The following is a 17,508-nucleotide window of genomic DNA, read 5'->3' as shown; positions in this document are numbered from 1 at the left end:
GAATCACCAAACATTGAGGTTAAATTCTATTGCAGACAGGCAGGAGGATTAAAGACTGGCCTGGAGAACAATAGACATTCAGTAAATAAGGACAGGGTCGAGGGAAAGCAACACATTTCCCACACACACTGAGGAGCTTCATGGTCTGCTGATGATAATCCAAACATTACAATGTGTACAAACCACTATGCACCAGGGTTGGGCTCAATTCCAATTGAATTTGAATTCCTAAAATGTTAAAACTTTTGACATGAAGAACTTCTCCTTTTCAGTTAATTAATAAGCCATTCAAAATAGATGCTCCCTTTTTCAATCATTTCATTTTAATTTCAGTTTGCTCCCTGAATTGACTGCCTTTAATTCCAATTGAGCCCAACTCACAGACTGATTCGTTCTAAAATGGTACCAGCTGAATTCAGAGAGTCATGGGCACTGTCATGGGCACACTCTCAAGAGCGGGAACAGTCATTGAGTGAGTCAACCCATTACTCTGTCATAAGACAATGGTCGCCATGACTGAGTTGAAATCAAATGGAGACGCCCAGTCATTCTCTTCTGGAAGAATCCTGCCTAACCCTTATCTGATAATGTGCAACTAACAAAGTGCACTCTAACCAAAGACCATATCTCAAACACATCCTTGCCAGCTCTACAGATCATGATTACCTGTGTTTTAAACACGTCTCGGGGGGAGAGAGAGGGGAGAGATGGAGAGATAGGTGAAGAGGGTAGACGGCCTGGTGCTTTTACACCTGCATTGTTTGCTGTTTGGGGTTTTAGGCTGGGTTTCTGTACAGCACTTTGAGATATCAGCTGATGTACGAAGGGCTATATAAATAAATTTGATTTGATTTGATTTGATTTGGTCGGCCAACTGTGTTATGATTCCACCAGAGAAGTCGGTATCAAAGCATCAAATCAACTTCCGAGTCAAATGTTCAAAAGTGACCTCTAGTTGGCATGTTTGGGATGCCAATATACAATTCAGTGGGAAAGTGATACTTTATGTCGTATACATTACATCAGCTGATGTGTATAAATAGCAATAGCCGTTGTTCTGGAAACCTGGGACAGACTGAGGAGTGGTGTTGGGTGTTGGCCCCTGAACAAACAGTCCCTATGACATCACCCCACAACCATGTAAGAACTGAAAGAGGAAAAAGGACCTATGAGGGAGGACATCCACTGGTATGTAATAAAGGAACAAGGAAGGAGAAATGACCTTAAGAGGTTAATAGTGACACCATATACATTACTTTAAAACTGGACTGTGTAGCTTAGACTTCATGTCACTCTTATTGACAGATAAGCCTTGAATCACAAACATAACGTTTATGGGATAAAAAAGAAAAGGATTGGACTGAGATGTAAGTAGCCTATACAAGGACAACTAGATATATCTATTAATTATGCAGGCTATAAACCAGGTTAGTTCATTAAATGTACTTTATGTAGGCTTATGTATCATATGTAGGAGATATGTGTTGAAAGGGAAAGGTGGATACCTCGTCAGTTGTACAACTAAATGCATTCAACTGAAATGTGTCTTCTGCATTTTACCCAACACCTCTGAAATGTTTATAGGCTGAAGATAGCGCATTAATTAGAACAAAGATGCAAATGTCATTATCATATTAATCACTAATCTTCCACTCAGTTATTCACTGGAAATGGTTAATTACTTTGTATAGCCTAACCAAACATTTTTTGAAATATATGTTTAATCTTATTGACATAATTTAACCCTCTGTGAGAGTGTAAGAACATGATACTAAACACATAAATTAAAATGTATAACAAGACATAAATCATCAATAATAATATGACACTTCAGCTGCAGTTTACACAGGCAGTTCAAATCTGATATTTTTTCCCATTAATTGGTCTTTTGACCAATCACATCAGGTCTTTTCACATCAGCTCTTTTTCAGAGCTAATTTGATTGGTCAAAAGACCAATTAGTGAAAAAAAGATCAGAATTGGCTGCCTGTGTAAACGCAGCCTTGTTGTTGTCCATATGTGGGCCTACTATAATAGTGTATTATTAAAGCTTTGTACATGTTTTAATACATTTTCATTAAATATTAGTTTATTTACACTAACATTGTAATTCAAGTTAGTTAGAATAATTAATTAATGTTAATTATGACTAATACTAATAGATAGCCCAATAGACTAACTAGACTAACATAATAGACTAACATAGGCCTTATGCTTGATCTGTAACCTACTGTTCTAAATAGTAATCTGACTGTCTCAAATATAGGTCAAACTTTAAGAAAACAGCTCAAAGCAACAAAAAAAAACATTTTGTGCCTAGTAAATCCCATTGAGAACTTTTCGAGCGGGAGATGACTGTACCTAAATGAAACGTAGGTTATATAAACTGCGGGAGAAAAACAAAAACAAAATGGAGTAGAAGGTTGACTAGATCACGTTGAAATTCAACGTGACTTATGGTCTTGGAACGCAGCCTTTGCAAAACGTGACGCAATGCCAACATAAGAATGTGTCACATTCAGAAGAGCTGGGAAAATGGGTCCTACGTGCCAAGATATTTTACTTAGAGAGTATAACTCTGGCACAGTGCAGCAAGTCTTTGCGCGCAGTTCGAATCTTACCACTCACGGAACTTCAAAACTTTCTTATGATGAAAACGAGGTAAGACATCTATTGAAAAACTCATAAAACGTTTCTCGATTTCAAGAAAGTAGTCCATACCAATGTATTTTTATTGTATGCCAGATTTTGCATTAGCCTACACTCTTAGAAAAAAGGGTTCCGTAACGGTTATTTGGCTGTCCCCATAGGATAACCCTTTTTGGATCCAGGTATAACTATTATGGGTTCCAAGTAGAACCCTCTGTGTGTGGAAAGAGTTCTACCTGGAACCAAAACGGGTTTTCATATGGGGACAGTCAAATAACCATTTTCGGTTCTAGATATAGCACCGTTTTTTCGAAGTGCACTGAAGAGTGCAAGGCCAGGGTGCACACATTTACCAACCCTTTGCGGCATATGATGACATTTATTTAAAGACATCGGGAATGACTGATTACATCAAGGTGTTTTCCTTGGGCATTGTCCAAGCTCCAAACCCCCGATTGTTATGATGATTATCACGTGATTAAGTCTTCTGTGGCGGTAGGACGTCCCATTGCCTTGTTGGAACAAACAAGTCACATAAGGGAACAAGGGAGCGCAATAACTGGGAGCTTTTAAAGTTATATTAGTTCATCGTGGACAGTGAAGAGTATCAGTCTATACTTCGGTGAGGCGCCTCGTTTAATTTTTTGAGAAACAACATCAGGAATCGCAACATTGCACATTTGAGTGCATCATTGGACACTGCTGGTAAGAGAAGTCGCATATTGGCAGCATTTGAGAAGTTTTTGCATTCTTATTCAGACTCTGCAGAGGCAAATCTGTGCTGTTTCGGGTTGTTATTGTCCATGTGTATTTTTTCTGTTGCATCGCATTGCTCAACATCTCATGTAGTATGCGAATGTAACTGCGTCATCTGTGATGTATACTTCTGCTGTGCTATCTTCAATAAGGCTCATTTGAATCTATTTTGACATCTGGCAATGATTTCGGGTGCCGTACTCTTAAAATGTGTTTCAAACTTTTTCTCATCTTATCGCCTATTTGGAGAAGTTGGACATAATTATCATCGGAGGTTGAGAATGTTTGTGTGGGTCTGGGGATTCCAGAGAGTTGTAAAATGATCTAGTTACCGCGCCCACTTTTTCGACGCAAACAAACTTTCACTCGCAAGAGTTGAGCTGTTGCTGTTGAAGGGATGACAGTTTCTATTCGTTTAGGATAATGTTGTTATTTTCATTAAAAAATATGTTATTGGAAAGAATACTTATTTCAATCAAAGGATTTAACGTAACACTTGTTTTCAAACCACGTTGAAAATATTTGTTATTCAATGAACAGGCTAATAAGAATATTCTCAAACTGCGTCATGAACGCAGTGTAGAGTATGGGCATCTATGGCATAGTAGGACTAACGTATATCATACAAAGCCTACTATAATATTTATGATTAAGCTTTATGTAAGTCATTCAATATCTATAGCTAAAGAGCAACGAATATAATGTACATTTGTTTTAACACAGTTGACAGGCCATGCTCAACCCCATCAATTCCCTGTCTCTCGCTCCTGTTTTCCTCAAGATTCTTACACTCAAACAAATGCTGGGTTAAAAACAACTCCATTTGTGTTATTTGGTAACTCAGCACAAGGTAAATATTGGACAGAACACATGCTGAATTCTTACTTGAATAACCCAACATGTTGGGCTTACCCCAACATGGGTTCATTTAACCATCAATCATGTTTTTATTTACTTTCAGCAACTCGGTCTTTTTTTTACAATGTTCTTTTCAGGAGGGGCGTGGCTTTCTCTGACGTGGCCAAAAGTAACTATGTGTCATTCTTGTTCATGATATGTTTGTACAGTGCAAAATAAAATGTTCCTAGAATATTTTTGCACATTACATATTTTAATATAAAATGAGTAACATTACTATTTCCATATTGTAACAAAGTGCTAACTATCCCAACAATAGGCTCTTGAGGAACTCATACAGTTGTGTAAGCCTCATTAAAGCTATAAAAGTGTCAGTGTTCAACCTTAAAATGTGTTAACCATGACAAATAGTAAACCATAATGTTTAAACCTCCATTTTTTTTAAATCAGTTTTCCGTTGAAACACTATGACAAATTCATAAAAATCTACTTGAATTCATAATGCAGATGCGCTGCTGCAAACAACTATTTGGGGTCTCACGGGGTTGCCTTTTCAGGTGGTTAAGCATTCCACCCAGTGGTGATTTTAGCATGAAAATCTTGGTGGCAGAAAAAAAGATTTGGGGTGGCTGACTTGCTTAAACAAATGTGATTTCTACTGACAATTGAGATGTACAAACTATGGCATAAGGGGACGACAAGCGGATGAGATGCAATCCGTAATTTCGATTAAGACATTAATGAGGGAGCGATGATGGACGTAGTCAATATAACTATTTGTTCAGCACTTTTGAAATGTACGGCGACAGAATTCAGAACAAGGGCTGTTCTTACAGTGTACATCAAGTCAGAACCGTAGGATAAATAAAGGGGGCATATAAACAGACAAAAAAAGCTCTTACAATATTCAATGTTTACATTTCTCTAAAACAGGTTATAGGTGCACCACCAAGTTAGAAAAGTAGGCAAAAATAAGAGTTTTTTTTAAATAGACCAAATTATTAAGGTAAGGCACATTGAACGCTGTTTGGGTCTTTGTGTGTCAAAAAAGATACGTCCTATAACACTATTTATATGACAAATTAAATAAGCTTTTAAATTGACACATCAAATAACACAAATATGTAGAATGTTGTGTGTGTGCTGAATTTGCACGTGCAAGCCAAGCGTCACCACTACTATCAGTAGCACTGTCAAAGCTGTACAGAAAAAGTTAGTAAACAAGCAAACACTGGCCAGGAACGATGTGTTTACAATACCGCGTTGGTGAAAATAGACCAAATTATTAGCGTGAGGCACATGGGCTATTAACAGCTTACTACACAACATACACTTAGTATTACTTTCTTCTCTATAGTACACATATCTCTCTTGCATCCTACATCATTTATCAAGCAGCATAAGACATTTTTGGACTCACTTTGTTGTCATTTGCTTTCCTTTGTGGGCAAATGTTGTCAAAGAGAAAGATGCCGAATTTACAATTTGCGAGTTGAATGACCGTGCAAAATGCATTTTCCCAGTTTGAGCTGTTTATTCCAGACTTCCCAGTTGCAATGCTTGCAGTTAGCCACTGTCACTGATTCCTTACAAACCACTCATTGTTGAATTTGCGATCTCCAAATTGTTGTGTAATGTTTATATCCAATGGTCGATGAGCACCGGTACGTTTTATCTATAGTTTCTCTTCATTATTTCTCTTCAAATGACAAGGATTAAAAAGGATTTGCCAGTAGATTGTCAACTTGATTCATGATGATGACTGCTAGCTAAGATTGTGAAAGTAAGATGTTGACATGATCAGTCCAATCAAAGCTACTGTACATATAACGTGATTTGATTTCATTTCTGTGGCCAATGACCTTGAGCCTTCTTGGAAGGGCACTTATATTATAACTCTATGGAAGGACCCAAAGGGCTGAAATATTAATGTCTACCTGTTCTAAGGACTTAATCTTGGGAATTGCATAAGGTTCCCATGAGTGACAGAACACTGAGCCAGTCCTATTTTCTGCTGGCCAGCCCCGCCACCACAGAAAGCACTGAGCTAGGCTGAAACACCTGCATTTTGGAGCTGCGGCTTTATTAACTCAATTATATACTGTATATATATTTGTACATTGTTTGCAAACTGATGTGACACGTATTAATACCAAAATAACATGCAAAGCAGGCAAGAGTTCCCCCCAAAACATTAATATATATATATTTTTTTTTTTAAACAAAAAACAAGGGTCTCAAAAAAGGTGGGTCTCTGCCCTGAAACACAGGTCACCACTGATTATACCTGTACATCCATTACTGTACCTCAATTCCACTTCAAAGTTTGCATTTCCTTCTCATTTAAGTATTGCCATACAGGACTTCACTGCTGTCGCTTGCCTTTCTCTTGCCATTTTCCCAACTCTTAACGACGATGACATAGGGGCGGAGAGTCGACTCCAAATTAATATATTCCTCCACTCCTTGCACGTTGACTCCCATTTCTGAGTGCAAGACTTGACTCATAAGATTTGGTCATTTTGGAATGGAGGAGACCGTCAGAGAATGCAAATACTTGCGTCTTTCATAGTGAGCTAGTGAAGGACGGAGGTAGAGGGATGGGCACAATATAGGCAGGTCGGCCACCATGCAGACAGATTCCGAACTGTGCACTCGGCCTATCTATCGACAATCAAGAGCTGCAACTTCAGTAAAGCAGGGCGTATCGTCAATGAATAGGCTACGATATTCTACACGCAACAAACCAAACACTGAACACAAGCTCTCCTCATTAGGAAAGGAGGGGGAGAAAACAACCCAGCATCAATAACCCATCAGTTATTAAAGAAAACAACCCAGCATCAATAACCCATTAGTTATTAAAGAAAACAACCCAGCATCAATAACCCATCAGTTATTAAAGAAAACAACCCAGCATCAATAACCCATCAGTTATTAAAGAAAACAACCCAGCATCAATAACCCATCAGTTATTAAAGAAAACAATCCAGCATCAATAACCCATCAGTTATTAAAGAAAACAATCCAGCATCAATAACCCATCAGTTATTAAAGAAAACAATCCAGCATCAATAACCCATCAGTTATTAAAGAAAACAACCCAACTAATAGACCGAATGCCTGCAAACCAGCAGTTGAGTCATCCAAGCAACCCAGCATAGTGTATGCGTCTCTCAAAGTATAACATCCAAAAATTTGATTCAAACATTTATTATTATTTATTTTTTGGTGTGTTTTATTTTCAATTTGGCTGTTTCTTTGAGTTTTCTTTATAGATGAACATCCTAAAAGGCTGTCCATCTGATCCATAAAACCTAATGTTCTCAATGTGGAATAATGGTTTCTTTTACTCAAGCCCTTTTCTTTGTATGAGGGGGCTGGCATTTTAAGCCAGACGTTTTAATAGTTGCATCCCAGACGCTGTAAAGTTTGCCGTGTAACGATTTTTTGGGATGAGCCAAGGCGCAGGAATGGCCTGTCTGGTGCACCTTTTTCAGTGTGGTTCCTTCCAATTCACTGATGCTGATAGTGGGTAACTGACTGTTACACCCTGGCGGGTAACACTGTATTTCAAGGAGGCAAAATAATACAAAAAAAAAGAAGATCTAAGATGTTTCAGTGAAGGGAACTTTTGAGGGACTTTGTCATTATAGGACCTAAGATGGACTCAGCAAGGCAACTCCGACCAACCGAACAGGTATTCATTTCAGGAAGTCCGACTGTTACATGTGATCTATTGAATATGAATGAATATTTTCTAGACTTTGGAAGTCGTAATGTAGGCTGAATACTCTTACTTGCTGTCACATTTTGAGTATAATCGCTGTGGGGAATTATGTGACTTTGAACATTTGAACAAAAAAGCTGATCAGTCCACAATGAGTCTGAGTAGGAGTGCTGATCTAGGATCTGTCCATATAATCGTTTACATGATGATCTAAAAGAGAAAACTGATCCTAGATCAGCACTCCTACTCTGAGAGGCTTTGTGGATACAGGGCCAGGTTTCCTTGATGGATAGAATATTTGCATGTCACAAAAAAAAGGTGGGAATTTATAACACTAGTTTTGGACGGTTGTAAATAGTAAACTACAACAACGTGTAACATTCCTGAAGTTCAGAATGTATCCCTGCAATTACATGGGGTTACTAGAAGAGCACATGAAACATTCTCACGTGAGGTGAAACATTCTCCATACGTTTCCCGGTCCGCACCATGTGACCTTTCCTCCTGACCTCTCACCTCTGGCAGCCAGAGACCAGAGCAGGTTCATTTTTACCTACTTCATGTGTTCTTCTATTCTGATTCTGTGGATGTTGGAGATTTATTTGGTGTGTGGGTCTCTTACCATACGGTTAATTACTAAGGGCAGGGGTACTCAACTCTTACCCTACAATGTCCGGAGCCTGCTGGTTTTCTGTTCTACCTGATGATTAATTGCACACACTTGGTGTCCAAAGTCTAAATCAATCCCTGATTGGGGGGAACAATGAAACATGCAGTGGAACTGTCTTCAAGGTCCAGAGTTGAATGTGACGGAGGTAGGGCATGTGTGTTTGATAACATTAAACTCAATGATGTCCCAAAAGGTCAAACGCTGGTATGAGTATATGTGTGTTTGTGCGTAGCCTAAACCTAGACCACACCAATAGTGACCTGGGTCACACCTCATAGAAAAAACCGACACCTCACCTCTAACCATCTCCCTTTCTCTCTCAGGGACATTAAGATGGCGTCATCATCATTATCATCTGACGGGGCCATGCTGGTCTGTCGGAGTGTAGAGGAGCTGAAGCGCAGAGCCCAGGGCCCGGTGAGGAGGAACCTGTTTGGGCCTGTGGACCACGAGCAGCTGCAAAAGGATTTCCAGAGGCACCTGGGTATGAGCGTGGAGTCGGCCAACAAGCGCTGGGACTTTGACTTCAACACCGGCCAGCCGGCCGCCAAGGGCGCCAGCGTGGAGTGGGAGGAGATGAAATTCCAGGATGTGCCGGCGTTCTACCGCAGCTGTGTGTTGAGGAAGCCAGTGATTGGCATCGACGGGCAGAGGGCGGGGAGAGAGAATGTCAGGTTGGCCCGGGCATCGTCTCCAGGGTTGTCCAGCTGTGGTGAGGAGTACCTGGAGGTGACCACCAGGGAGAGCTATACGATCCAGAGGCCAGAGAAGAAGACGGCCAGCCAGAGGGTAGGAGCAGTCAAACGGAGACAAGCCGCCATAACAGGTCAGTGTCAATGAACAATCTTTCCTCCCTCCTTTTTCCTTCTATTGGGCTTCATACAAAAGCCGTACGAAAAAAAGCAAGAGAGTTAGTAGTATACACATTTTCTGACACAAATAGTGAGTCCAGAGGTTAACGTGACTATAATTATGATGATAATAAATAAATAATAGTAATAAATACAGTTGTACATTTTGTATTATTATTATTATTATTATAACAACCGTAAGCCCAGAGGTCTTCATTTAAAGAGAGATAATATACGTTTCCAGGTTGTTTTGAATGTCAAAGGAACCTGTTATTAACCTTTTATTAACCATTGAGTGACAGTTGTGAATACCTCAGTGTGCTGCCAAAAGCACTGTATGTGAACTATGTTAGGTACAGGCCATGCAACAACACTGTTACCTGTGCTATGTCTCTAAACAGTTTATATAACCCTGTTATAATTATAAGCCTTGATGTGTGTGTCACAAATTGCACCCTATCCCCTATATCAAGTGCCCTACTTTTTACCCTCTGGGCCCTGGTTAAGTAGTGAACTATAGGGTGCCATTTGGGATGCACACATTATTTCCCTGATAGAACATTACTGGGACTGGGAACTAACACCTGTTCTCTCTCTCTGTGCTGGTCATCCACAGAATTCTTTGTCGTGAAGAAGAGGACAACCATGCATCACAAACGGCCCTATCGGCAGTAAACACAGCCCAGGAAAGAGTGCAATTCAGTGGGCATGCTCCGTTTGGAAATCACCTCATTAAGATGGATATATCATTTCTGCAGCGTTCTGTAGCGACTCTGACGGTCGAAGAGCTCATAGCTACAATATGTCTTAAAGGAAGTGGAAAAGGAAGTGGAAATGACGGATATGTTTGTATATATATTTATATAGCTGTATTTCATCTATATTTTCTAAGCTTGTATTATTGTCTAAGCTTTAGATTATACTGTGAAATAATTCAAATGCACTCATCAGGAAAAAACCTAAACGGCTCTGTTGTAAGAGATTTCTTCCAACAGTACCCTTGGTGTAGTATTTAACCCCCAACCACTCCGACCCACACTCTAACTACCTCTCTAAGAGTAGTTCAACTATTCCTGACCTCACTCCACGTGTCGTCTTCAGTTTCACCACGGCTGTAAAAGTATCAGCCACGCGAGTAAGAGGCCCCGGGGTCACCTCAGGTCAAATTGGCAATGTGACCATGATTAGCCTAGGGTGCAAAGGTCAACTGTGAAGTTCCAGCACTTAGGCTATCAGGCATCGGTATGATAATGATACATCTTATTGAGCAGTAGTACTTCTCAGTAAATGTCTATTATTACGGTAATTGTTTTATTCTTAAGCCTTTTGGTGTGAGTATTATTACAGAGTGATATTTGGTGTCAGTAGGAAACAAGCTTAAATTAGCTTAAGTTCATTCTCAAATATTGTTATTATGGCTAGCATACACTTCACCGTTGGCACCACCGTCTCTGTACAATTTGGCAAAAATCTCAGTGCACAACTGAATAAAATAAATCGTTTTGATTTTATTTAGCTCCCTTTGTCTTTTTAAGGTAGTAAAACATATTCTTGGAAACTTTTTGGTAACAAAACTGAATATACCTTGTATGTTTGCTTTGTTGGCTAAATCCTTTTAACAACATTGCCTTCTCTACTCTTGTCTTTGTATAATGGCAGCCTCTAGGTTTTGAACTCTTTCCTGTATGAAGGAATGTAGCTTTGACATTGTTTGGAATTGAAGTTAAATGGTGTTGCAGTTCACAAAAGTACATGAATCCTTAATGCATACGGAACATTCCAGGTTCTGTCAGTAATGTTTTTTTTTTAACGAGGAGCTGAGCTGCAACACATTTCCATTCCTTTGCTAGAATACAAGACAGTTGTGACAACTGAGGCAGTTGACCAAAAAAAAAAAACATATTATATGTGAGTCATCTGTAAGCGTTGGCCTGAGTCAAGGGACATAGAAATCCACATACCTTAAGCATCTCCAAATCCATCTCAGATATACCTGTGATTAATATACAGTATCACAGATTCTGTCCGTTGGCATTGCATTCCAAACGTTATGCCGCTCATTCTCCATAGCCAGAGTCACATCGCAATACTGTAAATAATAGTGGCAAAAATAGCAGTCCTACAGGGAGGGCCTTTCCCTAAATGTGTCATGTTCGAACAAATAGATATCATCTGGATTACCTACCTCATTGAGTGATTGACAAAAATAATAGAAAAAATGATATACAACATTTAAAAAAAAAGTCAAATAATTCCAAAATATTTGTTGGAAACTACAGGAGATGATTTGTTATTGCTGTTCATAGCTGGTTCAGTGGGATAGCGGGTTCAGACCATAGGCTTTAGTTACACATCAGGTAAAAGTGTGTCAGAGTGATAGGACCCATTCCAGCTCAAAGCAGGACGGAGGAAACTCAAGTCCTCTGGGAGTCCTGAGCGTTGTTATTTTTATTTATTTATTTTATTTAACTTTTATTTAACCAGGAAGGGCTCATTTGAGATTAAAATCTATTTTTCCAAGAGCACCCTGGCCAAGATAGGCAGCACCAAGTCATTACAAAAAAACATGACAGACATGAAAAACTACAAGTAATCTAGTAGAAACCATTGAATTCACAAGAGTATAAAACAGTACATTAAAAACATTGACAGGTCAGGTAATCAGCCTCAAAAGTTCTTCCAGTTTAAAAGTATTTTATACCAAATTCACCAATCGGGACAAGTTCTTCCAGTTTAAAAGCCCTTTACCAATTTCAGTTGGGACATTTGGAACAGTTAGCAGGATAAAGTCCAGCGAACGAAGAGAGTACTTTATTAACAGACCGCAACAGAATGATGTCCGAGACCCTGAATCAAAGTGGTTCTAATAGCCAGACGAGTGGCCTGTGTTCTAGAGGGCTTTTGTCTGGATCCAAAGAGGTTCTTATACCACCGCCCTCTTGACTTGCCAATGTAGAGAGTCATGTCAACAGAATGATGTGATTTCTGTTTACACACTTCACCTCACCAATGGAATCAATTATCAGTTTTTTATTTAATCATATTTGATGGTGTTTTTTGTGTGTGTGTTCGGACTTGAGTCTGTGTGTACGTTGGTTTATATGCGCCCGTCTTTCAATGTGTTCAAAATAAAAACTTTAAAAGTCTGTTAACTTATTTTTAACGATGTATCTTGTTTTTGAAGGGAAATCATTCTAAATGCCCTTTTGGTAAAACTAACAGATTATGTGTATTGCACTAAAACATTGACAAGATATTTCTGATTTTATAGAGCTACTCTCATGGAAGGGGAAGTGTTTAGAAAAACTAAACCGTCACTGCTGAACTGGGACACAGACTATGGGCTCATCATAGTTTGGGTCGGACACAAAATGATAAATATATATTAGGTGCTTTCTTGGTATTACAACAGTGTTAAAACAAGGCCATCCTCATCCCTGTACTGGTTTCCCCAGAATACCCTTTGCAAGCGAACTGTGATAAGTTAATGATCAAAGATCTGCATACAGCTACTGGGCTGCTCTATCCTGCCCCCCCCCTGCACCCCCCCCCCCTCCCTGCCCAGTGTGTCCCACAGTGGCAAAATAAACTTTGCTCTAAATCGAATTCACCTTTCTATCGCAGGTATATCAAAACATAGTATTGCATGCCTTATATGCATAAATGAATAATATCCTCATATGTTTTTGATAAGATAATGGCTAATGTATTGAAAGTGTACTACAATGTAATTACATGGGAGCAGAATATTAACTTTGATTTGGTAATAGTTTGAAAATAAAACGACAAATGTTGAAATTGTGGACATATTTGTGGAAGATTCATTGACCGGTTTTTGGTGCACTGTTGACTTTGATGTTAATTTGTTACAGTATGTTTCCGATCATTATTAAATGTTATAAATATACACAAAGTATTGTTTTCTTAGACTGGTCTTCATTCATAATCTGCTACGTCCTTATACATTCATATGATCTTCAGTGTCAACAGCTGGAAAATCTAGTAGGCCTACTAATTCAACACATATCAGGCCTACTAATTCAACACATATCAGGCCTACTAATTCAACACAATCAGGCCTACTAATTCAACACATATCAGGCCTACTAATTCTACACAAATCAGGCCTACTAATTCTACACAAATCAGGCCTACTAATTCTACACATATTAGGCCTACTAATTCAACACATATCAGGCCTACTAACTCAATACATATCAGGCCTACTAATTCTACACAAATCAGGCCTACTAATTCTACACATATCAGGCCTACTAATTCAACACAAATCAGGCCTACTAATTCAACACAAATCAGGCCTACTAATTCTACACATATCAGGCCTACTAATTCTACACATATTAGGCCTACTAATTCAACACATATCAGGCCTACTAATTCAACACATATCAGACCTACTAATTCTACACATATTAGGCCTACTAATTCTATTAGGCCTACTAATTCCATTAGGCCTACTAATTCTACACATATTAGGCCTACTAATTCTATTAAGTCTACTAATTCTATTAGGCCTACTAATTCAACACATACATGTGTATTAGGCCTAATTCTATTAATCCTACTAATTCTACACATATTAAGTCTACTAATTCTATTAGGCCTACTAATTCTATTAGGGCTAGTAATTCACCACATATTGGGGCGGAAGCGTAGCCTAGTGGTTAGAGCGTTGGACTAGTAACCGGAAGGTTGCGAGTTCAAACCCCCGAGCTGACAAGGTGTCTGTCGTTCTGCCCCTGAACAGGCAGTTAACCCACTGTTCCCAGGCCGTCATTGAAAATAAGATTATGTTCTTAACTGACTTGCCTGGTTAAATAAAGGTAAAATTAAAAAAATACTAATTCTACACATATTACATTTACTAATTATATTAGGTTACTAATTATATTAAGCCTACTAATTCTACACATATTAGGTCTACTAATTCTATTAGGTCTACTAATTATATTAGGCCTACTAATTCTACACATATTAGGCCTACTAATTCAACTCATATTAAGCCTACTAATTCCATTAGGCCTACTAATTCAACACATATTAGGCCTACTAATTATATTAGGCCAACCAATTCAACACATATTAGGCCTACTAATTCTATTAGGCCTACTAATTCTGTACATATTAAGTCTACTAATTCTATTAGGCCTACTAATTATATTAAGTCTACTAATTATATTAGGCCTACTAATTCTACACATATTAGGCCTACTAATTATATTTGGCCTACTAATTCAACACATATTAAGTCTACTAATTCTATTAGACCTACTAATTCTACACATGTTAAGTCTACTAATTCCATTAGACCTACTAATTCTACACATGTTAAGTCTACTAATTCTATTAAGCCTACTAAGTCTACATTTAATAAGTCTACTCATTATATTAGGCCTACTAATTCTACACATATTAGGCCTACTAATTATATTTGGCCTACTAATTCAACACATATTAAGTCTACTAATTCTATTAGACCTACTAATTCTACTAGGCCTACTAATTCAACACATATTAAGTCTACTAATTCTATTAGACCTACTAATTCTACACATAAAGTCTACTAATTATATTAGACCTACTAATTCTACACATATTAAGTCTACTAATTCTATTAGGCCTACTAATTCGACACATATTAAGTCTACTAATTCTATTAGACCTACTAATTCTACACATAAAGTCTACTAATTATATTAGACCTACTAATTCTACACATATTAAGTCTACTAATTATATTAGGCCTACTAATTCTACACATATTAAGTCTACTAATTCTATTAGACCTACTAATTCTACACATATTAAGTCTACTAATTATATTAGGCCTACTAATTCTACACATATTAAGTCTACTAATTCTACACATATTAAGTCTACTAATTCTATTAGGCCTACTAATTCAACACATACATGTGTATTAGGCCTAATTCTATTAATCCTACTAATTCTACACATATTAAGTCTACTAATTATATTAGGCCTACTAATTCTATTAGGGCTAGTAATTCACCACATATTGGGGCGGAAGCGTAGCCTAGTGGTTAGAGCGTTGGACTAGTAACCGGAAGGTTGCGAGTTCAAACCCCCGAGCTGACAAGGTGTCTGTCGTTCTGCCCCTGAACAGGCAGTTAACCCACTGTTCCCAGGCCGTCATTGAAAATAAGAATATGTTCTTAACTGACTTGCCTGGTTAAATAAAGGTAAAATTAAAAAAATACTAATTCTACACATATTACATTTACTAATTATATTAGGTTACTAATTATATTAAGCCTACTAATTCTACACATATTAGGTCTACTAATTATATTAGGCCTACTACTTCTACACATATTAGGCCTACTAATTCAACTCATAATAAGCCTACTAATTCTATTAGGCCTACTAATTCAACACATATTAGGCCTACTAATTATATTAGGCCAACCAATTCAACACATATTAGGCCTACTAATTCTATTAGGCCTACTAATTCTGTACATATTAAGTCTACTAATTCTATTAGGCCTACTAATTATATTAAGTCTACTAATTATATTAGGCCTACTAATTCTACACATATTAGGCCTACTAATTATATTTGGCCTACTAATTCAACACATATTAAGTCTACTAATTCTATTAGACCTACTAATTCTACACATGTTAAGTCTACTAATTCCATTAGACCTACTAATTCTACACATGTTAAGTCTACTAATTCTATTAAGCCTACTAAGTCTACATTTAATAAGTCTACTCATTATATTAGGCCTACTAATTCTACACATATTAGGCCTACTAATTATATTTGGCCTACTAATTCAACACATATTAAGTCTACTAATTCTATTAGACCTACTAATTCTACTAGGCCTACTAATTCAACACATATTAAGTCTACTAATTCTATTAGACCTACTAATTCTACACATAAAGTCTACTAATTATATTAGACCTACTAATTCTACACATATTAAGTCTACTAATTCTATTAGGCCTACTAATTCGACACATATTAAGTCTACTAATTCTATTAGACCTACTAATTCTACACATAAAGTCTACTAATTATATTAGACCTACTAATTCTACACATAAGTCTGAATAATTATATTAAGTCTACTAATTATATTAGGCCCTACTAATTCTACACATATTAAGTCTACTAATTCTATTAGACCTACTAATTCTACACATAAAGTCTACTAATTATATTAGACCTACTAATTCTACACATATTAAGTCTACTAATTATACTAGGCCTACTAATTCTATTCGACCTACTAATTCTACACATATTAAGTCTACTAATTCTATTAGACCTACTAATTCTACACATATTAAGTCTACTAATTATATTAGGCCTACTAATTCTACACATATTAAGTCTACTAATTCTACACATATTAAGTCTACTAATTCTATTAAGCCTACTAATTCTACACATATTAAGTCTACTAATTATATTAGACCTACTAATTCTACACATACTAAGTCTACTAATTCTATTAGACCTACTAATTCTACACATATTAAGTTTACTCATTCTATTAGGCCTACTAACTCTATTAGACCTACTAATTCGACACATATTAAGTCTACTAATTCTATTAGACCTACTAATTCTACTAGGCCTACTAATTCTATTAGACCTACTAATTCTACACATATTAAGTCTACTAATTATATTAGACCTACTAATTCTATTAGGCCTACTAATTCTACACATATTAAGTCTACTAATTCTATTAGACCTACTAATTCTATTAGGTCTACTAATTCTATTAGACCTACTAATTCTACACATTAAGTCTACTAATTCTATTAGACCTACTAATTCTACACATATTAAGTCTACTCATTATATTAGGCCTACTAATTCTACACATATTAAGTCTACTAATTCTATTAGACCTACTAATTCTATTAGGCCTACTAATTCGACACATATTAAGTCTACTAATTCTATTAGACCTACTAATTCTACT

At 37.2% G+C, this 17,508-nt stretch overlaps 1 protein-coding gene across 3 annotated transcripts; it reads left to right on the top strand.

The window, feature by feature from the left end:
• Positions 1–1,217: 1,217 nt before the first annotated feature.
• Positions 1,218–13,421, top strand: LOC123994661 (cyclin-dependent kinase inhibitor 1-like). 3 transcript variants are annotated; one of them, XM_046297532.1, is made up of 3 exons: positions 1,218–1,367; positions 8,987–9,489; positions 10,131–13,421. In XM_046297532.1, coding segments are annotated over exons 1-3 (564 nt in total). In that variant the 5' UTR covers positions 1,218–1,365; the 3' UTR covers positions 10,190–13,421. The 3 variants fall into 3 exon arrangements, with proteins under 3 accessions (XP_046153488.1, XP_046153487.1, XP_046153489.1); XM_046297531.1 differs by lacking the exon at positions 1,218–1,367 and adding an exon at positions 2,420–2,661; XM_046297533.1 differs by lacking the exon at positions 1,218–1,367 and adding an exon at positions 3,041–3,354.
• The last annotated feature ends 4,087 nt before the right edge of the window (positions 13,422–17,508 follow it).

Source organism: Oncorhynchus gorbuscha, linkage group LG14 (assembly GCF_021184085.1).
Source record: "Oncorhynchus gorbuscha isolate QuinsamMale2020 ecotype Even-year linkage group LG14, OgorEven_v1.0, whole genome shotgun sequence".
Classification (NCBI taxonomy): domain Eukaryota; kingdom Metazoa; phylum Chordata; class Actinopteri; order Salmoniformes; family Salmonidae; genus Oncorhynchus; species Oncorhynchus gorbuscha.
The sequence above is the reverse complement of the archived record's forward strand: the minus strand, read 5'-3'. Positions and strand labels throughout refer to the sequence as shown.

Bases quoted from the DNA above. Each gene is read 5' to 3' on its own strand.
- LOC123994661 (XM_046297531.1), top strand. The intron at 9,490-10,130 runs GTCAGTGTCAAT...GGTCATCCACAG, and splicing joins GAGACAAGCCGCCATAACAG to AATTCTTTGTCGTGAAGAAG.